This window comes from Perissodus microlepis, chromosome 1, assembly GCF_051167445.1.
Source record: "Perissodus microlepis isolate ML-2025 ecotype Zambia chromosome 1, ASM5116744v1, whole genome shotgun sequence".
Taxonomy (NCBI): Eukaryota; Metazoa; Chordata; class Actinopteri; order Cichliformes; family Cichlidae; genus Perissodus; species Perissodus microlepis.
This window is the reverse complement of record NC_140461.1, coordinates 21473508-21494295: the sequence shown is the minus strand read 5'-3', so window position 1 is coordinate 21494295 and position 20788 is coordinate 21473508. Positions and strand designations below refer to the sequence as shown.

The 20788-nt window shown below is 38.9% G+C and overlaps 1 protein-coding gene across 4 annotated transcripts in view; it reads left to right on the top strand.

Annotated features, from left to right (window-relative positions):
* Positions 1–20788, top strand: part of syt7b (synaptotagmin VIIb) — a 127937-nt gene that overhangs the window by 57828 nt on the left and 49321 nt on the right. For 3 of the 4 annotated variants that reach the window (XM_084935115.1, XM_084935107.1, XM_084935100.1), the window contains 3 exons: positions 11640–11719; positions 12736–12870; positions 17193–17393. In XM_084935115.1, the coding sequence (XP_084791241.1) occupies positions 11661–11719; positions 12736–12870; positions 17193–17393 (395 nt within the window). In that variant the 5' untranslated portion in view covers positions 11640–11660. The remainder of the gene's footprint in view (positions 1–11639; positions 11720–12735; positions 12871–17192; positions 17394–20788) is intronic. The other variant, XM_084935124.1, reaches the window with a different exon arrangement.

Below are 20788 nucleotides of genomic sequence, written 5' to 3'. Positions count from 1 at the left end.
AAGATTTTTCATTTATTGTGTGTCCTAACCTTCAAATGAATTGAACATTTTTGGTGCACAGGATGAAGAAAACCTCATTTTGATATGGTGGTCTTTAAAGAAAAAAAAGAAATATTACTAAATCTTGCACATTTTTATTCAAAAATAAATTAAATGTTATCTGAAATGCAACATTTTGATATGCAAACAAAGTATGCGCTCATTTGGATGAACAGAGTGTACTGAAATAATACTCACATGTGCAAGTTGAATGTTTTCTTTTCACTCGTCTGAGAAAATACATGTTGTGAAAGCAAAATGGCCCCAATACTGACCAGTGAATGAAAAAAAAAACAAAACAGTGTTTCTGCCTGAAAATTGAAATTAATGTGATTTAACTCTTTAAAGCCTGAACTTTGAAAAAGCTGCCAGAAAATTCCTGTGAGTGTTTAATGAAGCTTCTCACAAGTAAAACAAATTTTAGATATTAATTTGTATATATGTAAGTTTTAATTCGTATAATATTTTCTGCATGCAACGTTTTATTTTTTGCAATTTATTGCTTAAGTATGTTCATTTTATTTTAGTTTTGTGGGGTTGAGGTGGGGAGATGGGGGTGTCACACTGTTGCAAACTCAGTGTCAAAAACTCACAAAGACTCATGTATTAAATATGGTTCGTTTGTCATTGCAGAGTTAAATCAGCATCAACTTAATTAATACTAGAGACTTGACATACAGCTTTCAGTTTCTCACACTGCAGATGAGAGTTGCAGATCCACTGTGACTGATGGGAAAACATCTCAAGGTTTGGTCCTCTGCATTACAACTGAGGGTTGAAGCAAATCTTTCTTTACAGTCAAACTGTTTCAGAACAACATCTTGTAGCTGTGTAGAAGATTTACAGCTGTATAGACAGTCAGGGTTTCTTCTGACATTTCTGCAGCCTTAAATTGAATGTGTTTGCCTTAAATAGTGTTGTGCTTTTTCTGCGCCATGGCACTAGAAGCAGGAGAGAGGCTGTATATTTGGCTGTGGCAGCGAACATGAACAGAAACCTCTGTAACTGTGGCCTTGGCTCTGAGCCTCATGCATCATGGCAGCCGCTCCATGCTAATGATTAATATGCTAATGAGCGTCACTTTGAGCAATTAGCTGCTCGAGTAACTGTAATTCCTCTTATACATTTTGATCTTCTGGCATTTCCCCCACTTTGTCCTCTCTTTCTCCCCTTCATGCATCTCTTTTGTCCTGTTCGCATCTCTCTCTGTTTGAATAGTGACTGTAGCACAGCAATTCATTCACCACGACAAGCTAAGAGTTAACTGAGCTATTACAGATGAAAAACACCTAAGTAACATTTACAATTGCTCACGACTGAGAAACAAACCCATTTCTTATCTTTGTTTACTTTAAAGTTTCCATATCTCTCTGTGTTTTTGTGTCACCTTCTCTCTGTATAACAAATGATCTGGTTTGTATTTGTCTCTTTGTCACCTTATCACCCCGTCCTTGTCAGAATTTCACTGCTTCTCTCTGCCCTTTTCCAGTATTGGCCCTTGCTTGCATCTGTTGCAACTTTAGTTATCCCTTCTGCTTGCTTTCTATTTCCTTAAGGTTAAATAAATAATCACATACATTATAAGAAAAGAGGAACATACATTGTATATACACATATGTTATGTTGGGGGTGGGTGTGCAGATTTTAGATAGTGAAATCTGCAAATAGTGAATGCTATTACCTGAAAAAATAGCTATAATCTTACTCACTGATCAAAATTTACTGTCAAAGATTTTCTGTCAGCAGATTAATCATTTCATTGACTAACCTCTTTGGCTCTAGTCAGTAAGGATAGTTCAGTATTGCTTGTAATGAACTATTTTTTTCTTTCTCTGAGTGAGAAATAACAAGGAAGATATTGCATCACCCATTTGAAACAACAGATGCATTTTAAAGGAAATCACTGGATTACAATTTTTTTTCACAACATAACAAATTCAATGTTTTCCTTTTAAAAAATCAGCTGTTGTCCATTTTTAGTACGTGCCCATCCTGCTCTGCTATCTAAAGGTCATTTTAGTTGGTTTTTGGCCATTCCTTGACTTGCTTGATGTTGTCATAATATCAGCAAAAATATTGGGGTATTACCGTCTAATATTTGAATTCAGGTGTTTTCAGGCCCATTGTATAAGATCAAGGACCTGGCCATGCAGTCTCCTTTTATAAACAACCCCCTAAAACTAATCAGTGGTCATTTCAAGTCTCTCTGGCTTCTTATTAGCACTAGTCACATTTTTAAGCTCACTTTTTAAACCTTACATTGTGACTACAGCCCACAGTTTGTCAGACGCTCCAGAAAAGAATCACTCTGAGACTAACTAAGATTCATAACATAAAAGTTTAATGTAGTAAGAGTACATTAAGAGTGCTAAGAGCACATTAAAGTTAGGATTAGGCATTTTTCATAGTGAATCATCCAAACTACACACTAGCATATGAACCTCATGCTGTGGATGGATCATCTCAGGTGTTCTCTTGACTGGAGTTTGGTACATTGGTATCTGTGCATTGGGATTGTTCTGATTATGTAGATCAAGGTAGTGGATTTACAGTCTACTTATTTTTCTGTGTTAAAAATAGGGGAAACAAAACACAGCCTTAACAAATGAATTGCAAACATAACGGAACAGCTTCCTTTGAATCCCTGACACACACTCCTGGCAAGCTACAATATTAATGAGTGGTTACAAAATATAGCACACAAACAGGTGTTTGTATTGTATGGCTACCAAGGAAACTGCTGTGATACTGTGCACAGCAGCATTGTGTGCTTTTCTGAATTTCAGTCATCTAAGCCAAAACTTACTTAAGTTTCCAATAAATCACATTTGTATCATTTAAAGGTGAAAAAAGATTAATAGGAGAGTGTTTGCACTCTAATGAATGGACCTGTTTGGTCCATTGCCATTGGTTGTTTATAGGAGTAGAAAGTAGAGATGGCACAATACAGCTTTTTTATGTCCGATACCGATACCGATATCATAAATTTGGATATCTGCCGATACCGATATGAATCCGATATAGTGTGTTTTTTTAATCAATAAAACTGTTTTTTTAATATCTTGCTGCATTTTGTATAAGTTCATACTCAAGTTTAAATAAACAACACTAAAGCTATTCTGTTATACCTGTGTGTAAAAAATACACTGCACCCAAAATATTTCATAGTTCAGCAATACTGATCAATCTAATAAACTTAAACCTACTCCATCCTTCCTATTCTGGTATTTTACAGAGTACTTAGCAGAAATATTAAGCAACCTAACTAATAGGGTTGCAAACTCCCAGCAAAAAAAAAATTAGGGAACCACCCACCCTCCACCTCATGATGCTTAATCGACGTAATCAACTTTAATTTGATGCAGTGTGAAAAAAAATGCACAGAAATAAATTATTTTTCAAGAATAATTAAATAGATTCAACATCTTTCTTCAACAGAATTGCAGACTGCACAGATGGTATCTTCCCAAAGGAAAAAGTACTATAGCTTACTAGGGTATATTAGACTTAACAGTTACTATGTACAGTAATGGACTTCTATACATGTTACATCAGATTAAAACTTTGGGTGTAAGATTCAGATAATTATTTATTAAAAGCTAGACATTTTAAATGAGAATAAGAAAGAAAAGTATGTCTTTGTGCCCCCTTTTCCCTGTTAATGCCCTATCGGCCCCCCTGACTAAACTTTGCTAGATCCGCCCCTGCACAGTTACCAGCCGTCAGCTGCATAGAAAAGGATCTTGGAGTAGAAAGTAATATTAAATAAATTCTAACAACAGATTATCAAGCTTAAACGTGCTGCTGTTGTTCAGCCGCTGGTTTCCTCTTTCTGGCGCGAAGTGGGCAATAAACAAACAAGAGAGACGGACTCGCGACAGAAAAGACGATCAGCTGATCATTAAACAGTTTCATGATTGAAGTAGCAGCAGGAGAGGGAGGGAGAGAGAGAAGAGGCATATATCAGTTGTTAAGCTTAACGTGGGAATGCTTTACAAACATTCAGAGATGAACTTACACACTTGCTTTACTTCTCTCTGGGATAACTTCCTCGGAGATGAAATGCCAGTTTGGTAGCGAGGCTACAAATACACACAGCTGCTCTATCACGTGATGCACACTGCTCCACGTGCTACGGTTATGAGCCGAGTTACGCCATGTCGCAAGTTTTGTGAGGTCCTTTTTTGATATTTAATGGATCGGATTACATTTTTTATTTCTCTCCTATATCCGATCCAGTAATTTCCGTCAGTATCGGACCGATACTGATACGTAATATCGGATCGGTCCATCTCTAGTAGAAAGGGGAGGAGAGTAGTAGAGGGAAGGAAGAGGGAGTCAGATGCATACAGGCAGGCGAGTGTGGAAGGTGCTGTTGGTCTTTGCTGAACATCCAGGTGTGTGACAAGCATAATGACAGTGTGACTTAGGAGGATGATCCAGAGGGAAGCAGGGCCACACTGCTCTGAACAGGGAATCATCCTCTGTGCCTTTCACATCTCCAGTTCATCTCATGTGACAGTTTTATCATCCTCTGCACAGCTTCATTATTCTAGATCCAGTTTCGAACCTCGCGTCTTGTCTCTTCCTGTTTCTCACTTGGCCCTCCGCTCAGTCGCACTCAGTTGCTTCTGCTTCTCCCCATCCTCCCGATCGTCCCGTCTGTTTCTCACACACTCTGTCAGCATTGTACCTTCTCCAACCTCTCTCCAGCCTCCTGAAGATTTTATGATTTTGCTTAATGATAGATGAGCCGCACTTGATAGCATATACTTGACTGTTATGCGATCTTTCCTTTTCTGAGTCTGTGTACATGTGTTCCAGTGCAGTGTTGTGGCTGGATGTAGGTACAGATCAGGTCAGGGCCCCACGCGTCGCTCTCTATTGAAGATGTTTGTGGAGTTGAGTTGGACATATGAGAAGAGACATGATGAATAATAGAGTTTATTTTAGATGCATTAGCGATAAAGTAGAATGCATAAAGAGAACACCTGTCTGTAGGACACTGAAAGCTGAATTAAGATAAACATTCGGCTCTGTGCTGTGTCTGAAAGCCCCCAGGCTGTGAGCAGCATGATATCTTTTATTGAGTACAAGAGTTGCATTTGAACCAGAAACGGAAATGAAAAATTGGATAAATCTTTTGAAAAAGTTTGATAACTCGATCATGTGAAAATGCACATTTGCATTGCATTTCTTGTCTAGCTAGATAGATAGATAGATAGATAGATAGATAGATAGATAGATAGATAGATAGATAGATAGATAGATTAGACAGTATTTTCATGTATGCATAATAATTCTGCTTTTTGGTCTTGGTTTACTGCAATGTGGGCCATTTTCAGTGACCTGTTTTGTCTAGACACGAGGAAACTAAAATTCATTGTGTCCTCTTTCGACTCTGGAAACATCTGTTCGAAGGTTTTTCAGACTACTCTCTTAAATATTTATAAGGTTGCATTAAAACACTCCACATGGACTAAAGTTTCCACCCAGAGAATCTTTGTTTTTTTTTTCATTTAACACTTAATTTAATCAAATGTTTTAACGTTTTCATTCTTAAAGATTTTTTCGTATAAGCTCTCTCTGGAGTTCTGTAAAAATCTTTTCATACTGCTGCTTTTCTCTGTAAAAATCATGTTCAAAACTCGGATTTTTATGAGAAAATCTGTGACAGCTGCTCTGTGGTGACTTTCTCACATTTACAGTGAGGTCCATAAATACTTCTGCCTCTGTACACCACCAAAGTGGATTTTAAATCAAGATGTGATTGAAGTGCACCATCTCGACTTTCATTCACAGGATTTGGCATTGCAATAAAAAACATTGCATTGCCATTTTTAAAGACACTATTTATTTTCAGATGTGCAAATGTAATCAGATAATTGACAAGCAGTTTCATGGCTAGTTCAATTCAGTTCAATTCAATTTTATTTATATAGCGCCAAATCGCAATAACAGTTGCCTCAAGGCACTTTATATTGCACAGTAGATCGTACAATAATAGATACAGAGAAAAACCCAACAATCATATGACCCCCTATGAGCAAGCACTTTGGCGACAGTGGGAAGGAAAAACTCCCTTTTAACAGGAAGAAACCTCCGGCAGAACCAGGCTCAGGGAGGGGCGGCCATCTGCTGCGACCGGTTGGGGTGAGAGAAGGAAAACAGGATAAAGACATGCTGTAGAAGAGAGACAGAGATTAATAACAGATATGATTCAATGCAGAGAGGTCTATTAACACATAGTGAGTGAGAAAGGTGACTGGAAAGGAAAAACTCAATGCATCATGGGAATCCCCCGGCAGCCTACATCTATTGCAGCATAACTAAGGGAGGATCCAGGGTCACCTGGTCCAGCCCTAACTATATGCTTTAGCAAAAAGGAACGTTTTAAGCCTAATCTTGAAAGTAGAGATAGTGTCTGTCTCCCGAATCCAAACTGGAAGCTGGTTCCACAGAAGAGGGGCCTGAAAACTGAAGGCTCTGCCTCCCATTCTACTTTTAAATACTCTAGGAACAACAAGTAGGCCTGCAGTGCAAGAGCGAAGTGCTCTAATAGGGTGATATGGTACTACAAGGTCATTAAGATAAGATGAGGCCTGATTATTTAAGACCTTGTATATGAGGAGCAGGATTTTGAATTCAATTCTGGATTTAACAGGAAGCCAATGAAGGGAAGCCAATACAGGAGAAATATGCTCTCTCTTTCTAGTCCCTGTCAGTACTCTTGCTGCAGCATTTTGGATTAGCTGAAGGCTTTTCAGCGAGTTTTTACGACATCCTGATAATATTGAATTGCAGTATTCCAGCCTGAAAGTAATAAATGCATGAACTAGTTTTTCAGCATCACTCTGAGACAGGATATTTGCGCAAATGGAAGAAAGCAGTCTTACATATTTGTTTAATATTTGCATTGAAGGACATGTCTTTGTCAAAAATGACTCCAAGGTTCCTCACAGCGTTACTGGAGGCCAAGGTAATGCCATCCGGAGTAAGAATCTGGTTAGACACCATATTTCTAAGATTTTCAGGGCCAAGTACAATAACCTCAGTTTTATCTGAATTAAGAAGCAGAAAGTTAGCGGCCGTCCAGGTCTTTATGTCTTTAAGACATTCCTGCAGTTTAACTAATTGGTGTGTGTTATGTGGCTTCATGGATAGATAGAGCTGGGTGTCATCTGCATAGCAGTGAAAATGTATGCTATGTCTTCTAATGATGCTGCCTAAGGGAAGCATGTATAATGTAAACAGAATTGGTCCTAGCACTGAACCCTGTGGAACTCCATAATTGACCTTAGTGTGTGAAGAGGACTCTCCATTTACATGTACAAATTGGAGTCTATTAGATAGATATGATACAAACCACTGCAGCGCAGTACCTGAAGTACCTACAGCATGTTCTAACCGCACTACTAGAATATTATGGTCAACAGTATCGAACGCTGCACTAGAGCATGGCGATATGACCAAAAATATTTATCACGATATACATTTGAAAATTTGCGATAACGATATAACTGACGATATAATTGACACTAGACAAAATACTTTACAACTCCACAACTTTATTAGTGCAAAAAAAACCCATCAATGTATTTTCACTTAAACAAGCAGCTGTTTTTTATGTGCATTAAAGTTATATAAAAATTTAACTGTGCAAATGCAAATTCCTTGCTGACAGTTTAACCAAAAGGCATTTCCAGTGAAAACCATAACCATGTAGAATATCCACAAAACTTAACCCTCCTGTTATGTTGGTTTCCAGGAACACTAATTATGTTTCTGGGTCAATTTGACCCAGGGCATGTTTACTCATCCAAAAGTGTCAGAAACACTGGCATTGATTATTTTACAATTTTGTTTTATAATTTTGATTTTTTTTCGTTTTCTGTAGTGATGCAGGTGACATGTGACATCTCTTCTGTTCTGGGTCAATCTGACCCGCAACATAACAGGAGGGTTAAAAAGAGGTTATACACACACAATACGGTAATATTATGTTGAAGCACAGTACGTATCACTCCGTGAGGCTCCTGCCTACGATAGCCGTAATGCTCTGACAATCCATCAAGCGGTGCGGCTTCATAGCTTAGCAAAGTCGTACTAAAACATTTGACAGATTTTCGAGCGCCGTGTACCACATAAAATCATTTTGAGGTCAGTAAACACAACCAGAATTCATACATAAGGCACACGGGATTATAAGGGGCACTGTTGATTTTCAGAAAAATCAAAGGATTGATTTTAAGTGCGCCGTATTTTCCAAAAAACACGGTAATAACGACGGCCGCTAGCATGCTCTACCAAAAATAGTGCTTTGTTGTGTATCAGATGGACGAAAGCTAAACCAGTTCCACACCACTGAAGTTGCAGCATTTTTACAAACCAATTCTGGTTAATCTGTTTCATTCAACGATCCACTTTCGCCCTTCTCATTCTCCGTCGCCGCCATGCTTTTTTTCCGCCATGTGCGTATGAAAACAAAGGCACTGCGCATGCGCGTTTTACCCATATTGTATCGCGATATTTCATTTTCTTATCGTTGCTCAACATTACACCGGTATTACCGTGAATGGTATGATATGGCCCAGCCCTATGCTGTACTGAGGTCTAGCAGGACAAGCACAGAGACAAGTCCACTGTCAGAGGCCATAAGAAGCTCATTTGTAACCTTCACTAAAGCTGTTTCTGTGCTGTGATGAGCTCTGAAACCTGACTGAAACTCTTCAAATAAGCCATTCCTCAGCAGATGATCTGTTAGCTGTTTGACAACTACTCTTTCAAGGATTTTTGATATGAAAGGAAGGTTGGAGATTGGCATATAATTAGCTAAGTTGAGGCTTGTTCAAATTAAGCAGATAAAAGAGCTCAAGCTCCAAGTGTTGAACTTGTGTTTGGTGTCTTTTCACTCAATATGAGATCCAAAGAGATGTTTATACAAGTGAAGGAAGCAATCATTGGGCTAAAGGATGGATGATGACATGAATATATTACAATTTGGAAGTAGCTAAACTTGTGCCAGAAACCTTTTTTCTGTTTCTTGAAATATTTCCAAGAAAGACAAATGAAAGAAAAAAGACAAATTCACAACACTTCATGTAATAGAAATCCAGAGGGTTTAGAATAACAGTTACAAACCACTGGTTACACTCAAGAACAAGAAGGCCAGATTAGACTTTTAATAACAATAATCTTTAGACAGATGCAACCAAGAGTAATTTGTACCAGAAGGATGAGAAGAGAGAAGTATAGAGAAGAAAACAGCTATTGATCTGAAGCATACCACATCATCTGTCAAACATGGTGCAGGCAGTCTTATGAAACCATGTATGATGTGACTGCAGATAGAAGTAGCAGGATGATTTCTGAAGAGTACAGGGCCATGCTCTCTGCTCAGATTCAGACAAATGCTGTAAAACTGATTGGCTGCACTTCACAGTCATATGGATAATGACCCAAAGCATACTGCAAAAGCAACCCAAGAGTTTGTCAACCTAAAACAAATGGGATGTTACAATTAAAGCCTGGCAAAGCATCTCAAGGGAGGAAACACAGCATTTGTTTCCTCTCTTAAAGATGACAGTCTGCACTTTAGCCACATCTTTATTGTTTGAATTAAAATCCACTGTGGATGATGTGTATATATAATGTAAGGAAGAGCAGCACAGCAAATCCTGATGTCAGACTGTCCTCATCATTTCTTTATGTTACCTACATGGCTGCGGGACGAGTAGCTGTTAAGTGTGTCACTAACAGTATGTCTGCCCTGGGTGTGAACTCACTGCTCAGCCGGCTTTTAAATTTGTATGTTTTCTACATTTGTAGGGTGCCTCAAACAGCAGGAAAAGTACAAGTAGTACACAATATAATGTTTGTGTTCAAGCAACACCACTATGGCTGCTTTTCTCTCGGAGTGACATTAAAATTCAGCTTGTTTGTCGAAGCTGTGACGAGCGTGCAAGAAGGAATCACGTCACACCTTCAGCCTCAAATAGCTTCTAAGAGACACACTGAGAAAAAGCAAGAAAACGAGAAAAAGATTAAAATAAAATAAATACCTGCCCTTCAACACTCAATTAATCGGCATTTGTGAAATTAATGTTAAATTTAAAATGTCACCACCACATTTCAAGTTTGAGTTTTTTTTACCCCTCTGGCATGGTGTGATATTCTTATTAATAGCCCATAGAGAGGATTGGTATATATTTTTTATCAAAATATGCATATGTAATTAAAACGCATGTCAAGTTGATTTTGTGGCTAATTAATTACAGCAACAGATGGTAATGTAGCTGAAATCTTCAAATAGGAACAAGTCCAACATGTAATTTGCCTCAAAGCAAACATAAAAAAAGTCTAACAGCAATTTTATGTCTTGCCTATTTGGTGGACATTTTATTACATATGTGCACCTCATGTCGTTGTCGTGAGCTTATAATGGAAAAACATTATGTAAGAAGCGAGAGTCGGTGTGACTCAGCGGGAAAGAGCTCAGTGTTATCACCCCCAAGAGTTTAATAAATACGGAGTTCAATAAAACATAGAGGTCAATAACTGTAACTACTGTATATTGCTTTGCTGAAAGCACTATCCATTAAGTAGAAAATATTTGCACAGAGTAGGTAAGATACGGTTTATAAGCCATCGCAGCAGCAATGTATGCAGTTATGTTGCCCAGTTAGAATTTCACCGTCTTCCAAATGAGCTGGCTTCACCTTAAAAAGCAGCTGTTTTCGGTTTGAGAGGAAACCCTTTAGGTTTCCAGTCTGTAAATGTGCTTTTTTCCCCTTTTATATAAGATCTGACATATCATTGTTTCATATCATATCACAGATTTTTTTGATGCCGAGGTTTAATTGCATGCTTTTTTATATACGGTACAGCCCAGCATCTGATTTCACCTACTGCGACACTACAGTAAAGGCATGTCAGTTAGATTTCCATTACATTTTATTGACTCTTCCTGGCAGCGGTGGAGAATTTAACTTATTTGTTCAATCTTAACTATCAAAACATGCCACAGCAATCTCCACAAGCATGGGAAGCTTTTTCAGAAAACAAAAGCTGTTGTAGACCCAAAAACTACTTTGATTTTTTTGAGGAGACACACATCACAGCATAGGCGCAGTGGTGATATGTGCAGGCCCTCCGGCTATGCTGTAACTACAGCTTTGGCTGTAATAAACAATGTAGTGGCACCTCCGAAGGCTTTCACGAATGACTTCCTGTTTTGAAATCTTGAGTTATCTCATTATCTTAATGTGTCTGATTTCACTTTAAGTCTGATGTAGCCTGCAGCTGCACTGTGTGTGTGTCTGCGTGTGTGCTTCTTGTGTGCGAAAACATTTTTGCCCATGTATCATGCATGTGAGATTGTGTATTTGCATCTCATTTTAGTTAAGTGGTCCCTGGCATCAAACCAGTGTGCACTCTTCCCTCATTTATTACATTTTACAACATGTGTTGGAACCTGATGTTATTCTAAAAATCTGAGTAATGAACACTTGACTTGCTCAGATGCCTTTATAAACGATGAGAAACACGCCTCTAAGATGTGTGTCCCTCTTACTCTCTCTGTCTCTCTCGTGTCTTTGCAGGGGAAGAGGAATAAGCCCGGGATGGAGGCTGCCAGCTCTCCAGATTCAGTGAGAGGTCGAGGGGAAAATAAAGCCATCAAGTAAGTGTCAGGGAGGGAGTAGATGGGGGCACGTGGGAATAATGTATGATGTGGTGATAGTATCACATTTAAACAGCTATTTGTGATTGCAAACTAATCTCGTAGCTCTGTGCGTGGACTCAAATGCTTTCCCTGAAATTATGCCCTAAAGATAGTGAGCATTTATCATATATATATATATATATATATATATATATATATACGATGTGTGACGCTGCTACTGTGCCCATAAAAAAAACTACCTGATTTAAATTTGTCCTTGGGCAGCTCTGGACCACTTCCAACATTGCTGCTATTTTTAGATCACTCTTTGGAAATCATGTTCTGACCTCCTGGTCTGCTGATGTAAATCAAAGGCTGCATTATGGTAAATGGTCTTTACCTTATATTTAAACCCCTCCCCAATTTTTAGACATAGCAACAGCCTACTCACCGTTTGCTCTAGTTGGAATAAATAGAAATAAGCACACTAAGCTAATTGTTAAGCTTAGGATATCGACAGCTATGAATATACTTCTGCCCCTGTTTCAAATATAATTAAGGATTATTGAATACAAGAGGGTGACACTAACAGCTTACCACAAATCTATTAGCTTTTTTGAGCTATTTCCTTTGACGTTTTTATTCTGAGTGCATACCTGACTTGTTTTTTTTTGGTGTTTTAAATTCATACTGACTTTTCTCCCTTGCCTCCTTATCTCCTTTGTTTCGTTTCCTCATCGTTGACAGCGTGATAAAACACACAGGTCACGTCCTTCCATCCTCCTCCTTTCTGAGCGTTTCGACCCACTTTTCATGATACTGGGTGACCATAAACTTGTAGTCATCCTGTAGCCAAATTCATGTTAAATTTATTTAAAAAGTATTTAAAAAGAGTATTTTTCTTTTTAGATTTTCTTTTTGTAATTTATTTATCAACATTTCTCGAGATCTGCTTTGTTTTCTCTTCTTTATATATGTCTGTGATTGTTTACTGCTCTCACCTGTCTCACCTTTTGCTTTCTCTCTGGCTACAGCGATCTAGACAGAGACTTTTGGAATAACAATGACAGCAGCAATGTCCAACAGAGGTGGAGCTCCTACCCACCCAAGGAGTTCCTCTTAAACATGTCTCCCTATGCACCCTACGGAGACCCCCGCCTCACGCCCAAGTGAGTCTCATTCATGTCTGGTAAGGGACTCCTCTGTCTGGGCAGGGCTGTAATGAACAGGGGCTTCTGTACAACGCTGTAGGAGTGGTCAACATAATAAAATTTGATTTTATTATAATAGCAGATAGCAAATGGGTGATTTTAGTCCAATCTTTTGCTATTTGAGGTCATAGGTATGAGACAAATAGCACAAAAATATTCCAAATCAAAGGCTGATCAATACACAACTCAGAGCAGTGAAAAGGTCACATTTAATAGCCTAAAGGGAAACAGAAAGCCTGATTTTGTAACGCTGTCAGATCACATATCTTTTAAATGGAATTCTCCCCTCATCCCCGGTAATCCTCGTGTTTTTGCATTCAGGCATGTCCACAGTGAGGTGGTGTTTAGTATGCACTGCTGGCCATGCAGCAGCTGATAGAGATGTGCAGCACCATCCCTTAATATCTGTGATTCCTTGGGCTGCGCTGACACTAACTGAAATTATGCACAATTTCCAAACTGCTGCTTTCAGACAGAAAGGCTGCAGTTGTATAGGAGTTTGAGTCCCGTGTCTTTAAAACAATACAGAAGAGTAAACTGGGGAAGCAACAGTATAGTTTGCTCTTAAATCACATACAGCGTGTACAAATGAATGTCTTTGATAGCTCCACTGCTTACAGCCCTGCTAACTTCACCTCAGTAGACCCTCCCTACCTCTCACCTGCAGCCCATGGACTGTTATCATGGAGACGGACAACCCTCAGAGAAAAGATCCCACTGTTTAACAAAACTTTTCCCCATTTGTGGTACTGGTGGGGCACTCAACGCCAAATATTAAAATATTCTTTTCAGGATTGTGTAATAAATAACCAACATCCACAGAGGGTTGAACGTAGTGCACTAAGAAAATGAGTTTTTCAGTTTTTGTCAGGATTACTTTGACATTCAGAGAAGTATGATTATTTGCTTTCTGGCTGACAAGATTAATACTACTTATGTTTTATTAAGAGCTAAAGCTTCTTTTTTCAAACTGAGAATGAACTAAGGGGCTGCACCAGTAAAAAATAAATAAATAAGGGAGGATTACTTTGGAGTGTAAGCATGCAAAGCTACTCTTGTTCAGGTATAAAAATATGGAGGTGAATGAACATAATAGTAAATCCCCTTTAAATATAAATCTGCAGTCAAGATGTGGTCAGATTAGCTTGATTTCAGAGGTCTGAAGAAAAAGTGACTTCTTCAGCAAAACATGTAATAGACACACCGGTCCAGTTTGTCCATTTCATGCTTTGCCTCTCCAAATCGTGAACATGCAGAAGTTGTGTTGTGCATGCAGAAGTTGAATTACCAGCAGAGATGATGTATGAAGTTCATTTCAGGGTGCCTAATTGCCAGAAACGATTAAGCTGGGCGGCTAATATGTATTTACGTGTAAATGCGTTAATAATGTCTGATAAAACGCTTTCCTGTGATTATTTTCATGTGGGCTTGAAATAAAATGTTTCCCTCTGTTGTTACTGCAACTTCTGCATGCGTGTCTGTTTCACATTTGGAGAGGCAAAGCGTGAAATGGACGCAGTGGACCAGCATGCAATATCTGTAATATCGGGTTGTAATGTTGGTCCAGGATCAACATTGCATCTGACCAATCACGTTGTTGTGATGTCATAACTTTGGAATGTGGAGCAAAAAGAAAAAAGAAGCTTTTGTTAATATAAAATCCTCTTCATGAAAAAAAATTATAAACATTTCCAGTGTTTTCTTTATTAATTTGAACAGTGTAATAAATATATTATCAAGTTAGGTTTCCTGTTAGCCAAATTTATGTTACTGATGTTAGTATGCCAGTGATAGTTTTTAATAGCGTTAGCTATTTGTTTGGCTAATGCTAAGACATTGTGACTCGTCAGTTGCTATGTTGATTCTGGACTACAATTGTTATGATGATAGGAGGATAGTAACAACACCAACTCGTTGATATCATGCTCAGTTTCCGCTGAAGAAGAAGTGAAATGCTATACCCGAATGAACAAACCAAACTGTATCGGATTTCCTTATGTTGATTATTGAACATGCATCAAATAAAGAGGCAGCTTCATTAATGTAAATGCAGAAGGCTTACAACAATGTGTGAACTGGTTACACTAAAAAACTGGGAAAAGTTCTTTGAACAGTTAATTCCAAATGTTGCAAAACTGCTCAAATGCAGTCCAATGCCCAAGTCAGTCCCCTGATCTCGACCCAGCAGAGCAGCTTTTTAGTTATTGAAGACAAAACTGACCCAGAAGCAAGCAGCAACTGAAAGTAGCAGCAGTTAAGGCCTGGAAGAGCATCTCAAGGGATGAATGGGTTCTTTCATCTAATTACTGAAAACAATCCTTATATTTAAATAATGTTAGCTTGTAGCTTGAAAATGAGTAACTGTGTATAAACATGGCTGCAATTCCTGAACAGTTAATTCTAAATTTTTGTTACAAATCTTGAATGAAAAGTGAAAGTTCACACTTTCAGTATTATATTTAATATCTGAGGGTGGTACTTTCTTCTTTCCACCAGAAAACAAATAATTGTATTTCTCAAAATGTCCATCTGTTCCTTTAATGACATGGTTTTTGGTCTGACTTTTTTCACTGTTTTGTTTTGGGGGATTTTGTGAGTGTAAAGTTACGTGTTTTTACCCCACTCCCCTTTCTCCTTCACTCTTTCTGTGTTTTCTGCTTGTTGTCACTACTCGTACTATCACTCATAGTACTTTGAGTGCTTTAAGCCTCCCCGATAGCCCTCCTGAGTCTAGTCTACTGAGCCTTATTCCAAAAATAGTGACACTGTATCCTTGGTGTACAGTGCAACGTCTGTTTCATATCAACCTCCATTCCATCATTTAGATGCACCTCACACAGTCACTGAGGCATTAAGTGAACCTGTTCTTTCTTATTTTCTCTAATTATAACTCACTTGACTCTTTCAAAACCACCGGGCGCTCAGTTATTTGGTGTCTGTGCAGTGGTGCTGAAATTATTTTTAAATTCAGCGAACAGCAGTGATTATAGCTTTTGTTGTGATTGCATTTCATTATGTTATTGACAAGATTAATTCTGTGTGGCATTTGATAAGATAGTAATGGTGAGATTTCTGAATAGGGTCATAGTGGATCACTGAGCTATTTCGTAGTCCTTACTGTGGCGATTCCTTTGTACAAAGCAAGTTTGTTTAGCAGCTTTCAAAGGTGTCTTTCAGAGGTAAATCGAAAATTACTGTTTGGAAACAGTTCAGACAAATTATATCTAAAAGCAAGGAAAAAAGGGATCAAGTCATGAAAAAGAACATGTTATTCGAGTCATGATATTCAAGTTCTGATTAATTATATCACATTCATCATTGCAAAAACAATCATTCACTTAACTGTCAGCCTACACTTAATGCTTGAATGTCGTTGTGCACGCCCTCCTGTTGTTCACCTGTGTGTCGTGTGATTTGTCCTCAATCAAAAGGTCCCGTACTGATCTCAGCGTTCTGTCTGTACTCGTCTCTGTGACGTCCGAGTCCAGGTCAGCTGGGGTTGGGTTTGTGGCATGCTGAGAAGAAAAGAGGACACTTTATATTGAAATGCTTTTTTTTTTTAAATGGGAATATTTGCAAATTAAGTGAAATATTTTATGCAAATGCATAAAAGTGCCGCAGGCGAGTTCTTGTGAACAGACTATAGCATTCTGTTTTCATACCCTGCAGTCTTAAAATGTGAAAATGACACATTTGCATCATTTCTCGGCTATTATGCCTGTCTCCGAGAGCCAGCGGCTTGGTCACTGCTGTGTACATGTATGAGTGAAATGGGCAGAATGTCGGGTTCTTGTGGTCCTTTTCTTACCTTAAACTAGGACATAGTGGACTGAGCAGCTACAATAACAAAAGTTTTCTGAATATCACTCCACACTTAGTGAGAATCTGTGTAAATTCGACATTAAGAAGTTGCTTTAATAACATATTTTACAATGAACAGAGTAAGCGTTTGTGCAGCTTTGAACTGAATTATTGTAAATATGTTTTGCCCCCTTTTAGCCCCCAAAGAGTGAGACAACTGTCCTCTCCAATTTAGTCAAAGCATTGGTGACGAGCAGCTGCTCTTCCAAGTTTTTGTTATTCACTGGACACTTGTGGCTAGACTGAGTGCCTGTGAAGTGTCTTAGTCATCGATTTGACTAACTCATAACACTTTTGCTCTCCGGCTCTGTGCGTCTGTCTCTCGTCTATCTCTCTCTTTTTTGTTTTGTTTGTACCTTCTCGTGGGTCTGTCTTTCCGTGTTTTCCTTGTCTACGACCCACCCCACCGTTCCACCCAGTGGGGCTGTGGATAAGGGTGGGCAGGGTGGTGCTGGACCCTCACCGGGGGCCAGTGACAGCGGGGGTGGTGCTTGCTCTGGGACTGGGGCAGGGCCCAGTCGCAGCGACAGCGTGCGGAGCATGGTGACGGGGGGCAGCAAGGCCGGGCGCTGGCAGACGGTCCAGAGCCACATGCATGCCGGAGGCCTGCGGTTTAGCAAGTGAGTGGCGCATGGTGACATGGGGCACGCATGAGGGGCTACAGTGGGCACAACAGCAGCATGGTGTGGCAATCAAGGAAGTGAGTCTGTAAAAATATCATGGATGGAGTAGTTGCATGTACTCTTTTTGTTGTTCTTTTTACACCTTTGAAACCCTGTGCAGGTGAAGACAATGTAAAGCAGGCTTTAAAGAGAAGATGCTTTGCAGAATGCACCTGCTATGCATGAGTAACCGTTTAAACCTCTTGGCTACAGAGAGCTTCCTCACTTATAAACAAATGCCATTTTTATGTCAGCTGCCAACCAAGTGATGTTGCAGACAAAGCAAATTCACGCAGTCGTACTGTTCCTCTGCAGGCTCCAATTTGCTGAAGGCTGTAACAGTTTCAAGAATTTCAGACAAAACAGATGCTCTCTGAAGATCTTCAGAAACGACATGTTCATTCATCTGAAGTAACAGCTTTTTAAACTCTGAGTGGGTTGCTGGATAAACAGCAGGAGAGCAGTTTTATCCGGGCTAGTGATACGAATGAACCTTCTGTTAGTAACTGTTGGATGAATATGATAAGATGATACTGTAAACAACATCATTCGATAATGGTGCTGCATAGTGGGAGGAGGTAGTAAAAGTTACCCAAAGTTTGAGCAGTTTTATGGCTTGCATTGACATGAAACTCCCTTTAATAAATCAGGGCAAAAGTCTGAAAACTGGATTCTTTTTTTGCTAAAGAGTCAGTGTGAGTAAAATGCAGCAACTGTAGATACATACAGTAAATACAAACACAAGGATGTTATCTCTCAGAAACCAAAGGGAAATACGTATACGTAAAGACTAGGGCCAAGTCACAGCATGGCCCCAGTCTTCATTTTGCGTTAACCAAAACAGTCCCAAGTTTCTAAAATTTTGAAGTAGAAATACAAAATAGACTCAGGATAGCTATTTGTTAGCTATAACCTTTCTGTGTGACGTTTACATATTCTTCCACTCATCCCAGGCCCCACTGTGACCCTTCTTTGGATAAGTGGTTAAGAAAATGAATGGATGGAATTAACAGCTGCCCTCATTGTGTGGCATTAAAAAAAGCACACAAGCTTAATGTAACAGCTTCATTGCAGAGATAAAGATTTATGATTTGGTGTCATTACTAGTGATGTACGATACCACTGATTTCCTTTCCGATCCGATACCAAGTAAAATTCAGGGTGGTATCGACGATACTGATCCGATACCGATACTTTGTACAAAAGCGTATTTCAGTTATTGTATCTCAAATTATATGATTATAGGACATCGGATTACTTGTTCTTATCGCTTAATAATGCACAGTTATCATATAGAAATAAAAAAACTGAAGTTGTGCGCTATTTGAACACGTTGCCTGCCTGCAGAACTAAAGGACTCTGTGAGAGACGTCTGTCTCGCCCTTGCAGCACCTGTCCCTGTCCACTCCTCCTCTTCAGTTCGCCTCAACATAAGCTCGTCATATTCTGTGATATGATTTACTCTGAAGTGCTTGATGAGGTTAGTAGTGTTGCCACAACACCTCACTTTCTTGCCACATGTATTGCAAACTACGTCTCAACCGTTTGTGGATGTAAAATACGTCTGCACATGACTCCATTTACGCTCAGCCATTGTTGTGAGTGTGCACACCAAGGGGCTGGACACATTTATACAGACGTACTTCGCACATGACTATGGCAGGCGGAAGACTAAGTAGTTCCTTCCAATGTAGACAATCCAAATGATACAGTTTCTTTGCACTCTGTTCCTGTTAATGATAACCTACAAATTTACCCTAAATTACTAAAATATCGATATTTTAATATGAGTATCGATTCTAGAACATAAATGACTGGTATCGGAGGAATCGATATTTCAGTATCGATCCGCACATCACTAGTCATTACTATACAGTGCTATGACAAAGTTTTTGCCCCTTTCCTGATTTCTTCCTTTTATTTTTTATTATGGCATATTTGTCACACTTACAAATTTCAGATAGTCAAAGAAATTTTACTTTTAGACAAAGACAACAAAATTCATGTTAAGGGAAAAATGCTATCCAAGCCAGCCTGACCCTCTATGAAAAAATAATTGCCACCTAAACCTAATAACTGGTTGTGCCCCTCTTGGCAGTAATCAATAGAGCATTTGCAGTAACTGACAATGAGTCTATTATATCCCTGTGGAGGACTTTTGGCCAACCCTTCTTTGCAGAATTGTTTGTAATCCAGCCACACTGGAGGGTTTTCCAACGGTCATACCAAAGCATCATAATCAGATTTAAGTCCAGATTTTGAGTAGGACACTGACAACTTGACTTATACTGCCACATAAGCCAAGTGTCCTTGAGCTTCAGAGCATGAACTAACAGCTGACAATTGTGCTTCAGGGTTTTCTGGCAGAGAGCAGAATTCACATTTCCATCAAGAATGTCGTCCAAGTCCCGAAGCAGCAAAGCAGCCCCAGACAAGCACACTATTGCCACCATGTTTGATTGTTGATATGATGTTCTTTAGATGCTCTGTTAGTTTTACATCAAACTTAATGGGATTCAAACCATCCAAAAAGTTCTGCTTTTGTTGTGTCAGTTCACAGAATATTTTCCTTAAATTTTTTGGCCAATGTGAGACAAGCTTTTTGCTCAGCAGTGGTTATCACCTTTGAACTCTCGCTTGGGTGCCATTTCTGCTCTGTCTCTTTGTGAATCATGAACTCTGACTTTAAGTGAGGCCTGCAGTACTGCACTTTGGTGTTCTGGGTTTTTTGTGATGAGTCCTGGATGAGTCGTTGATGCACTCTTGGAGTAATTTTGGTAAGCCAGCCACTCCTGGGAAAGTTCACCACTCTCATTGTGGTTCACTGGATTCCTAAAGCCTTAGAAAAGGCTTCGTAACTCTTTTCAGACTGATGGATGTTAATGACTTTGACATATTGAGTTTTTTTAGATCGTGTCAGACAGGTTCTGTTTAAGTGATATCTGGGGGGCGGTTACTTTTTCACACAGGGCTAGGTAGGTTTGGATCCCTTTTTTTACCTTAGTAAACAAAATCACTATTTTAAAACTGCAAATTTGATGACGTGAAATATGTAAGTGTGAGAAAACATTTAAAAAAGAAATGTATGTTATCCAACAATGTAAATCATCACAAATAGTGCTTTCAAAACTACAATTAAGTGAATTTTTACAATTATAATTTGTCAAACAAACTGGTTGCTGAAAGCTGAATTTTTTTTCAACACCTGTAGCACATACAAGATATAATGACAATAACATGTGTGAATCAAACGGTCTCCTGGAAACAGTTTGATCATTGAATTAAGAGCAGTACTCTGTAATATACAATAGATTAATAAGTGGAGCTCTACAGTAGCGTTCAGCACAGTAGAT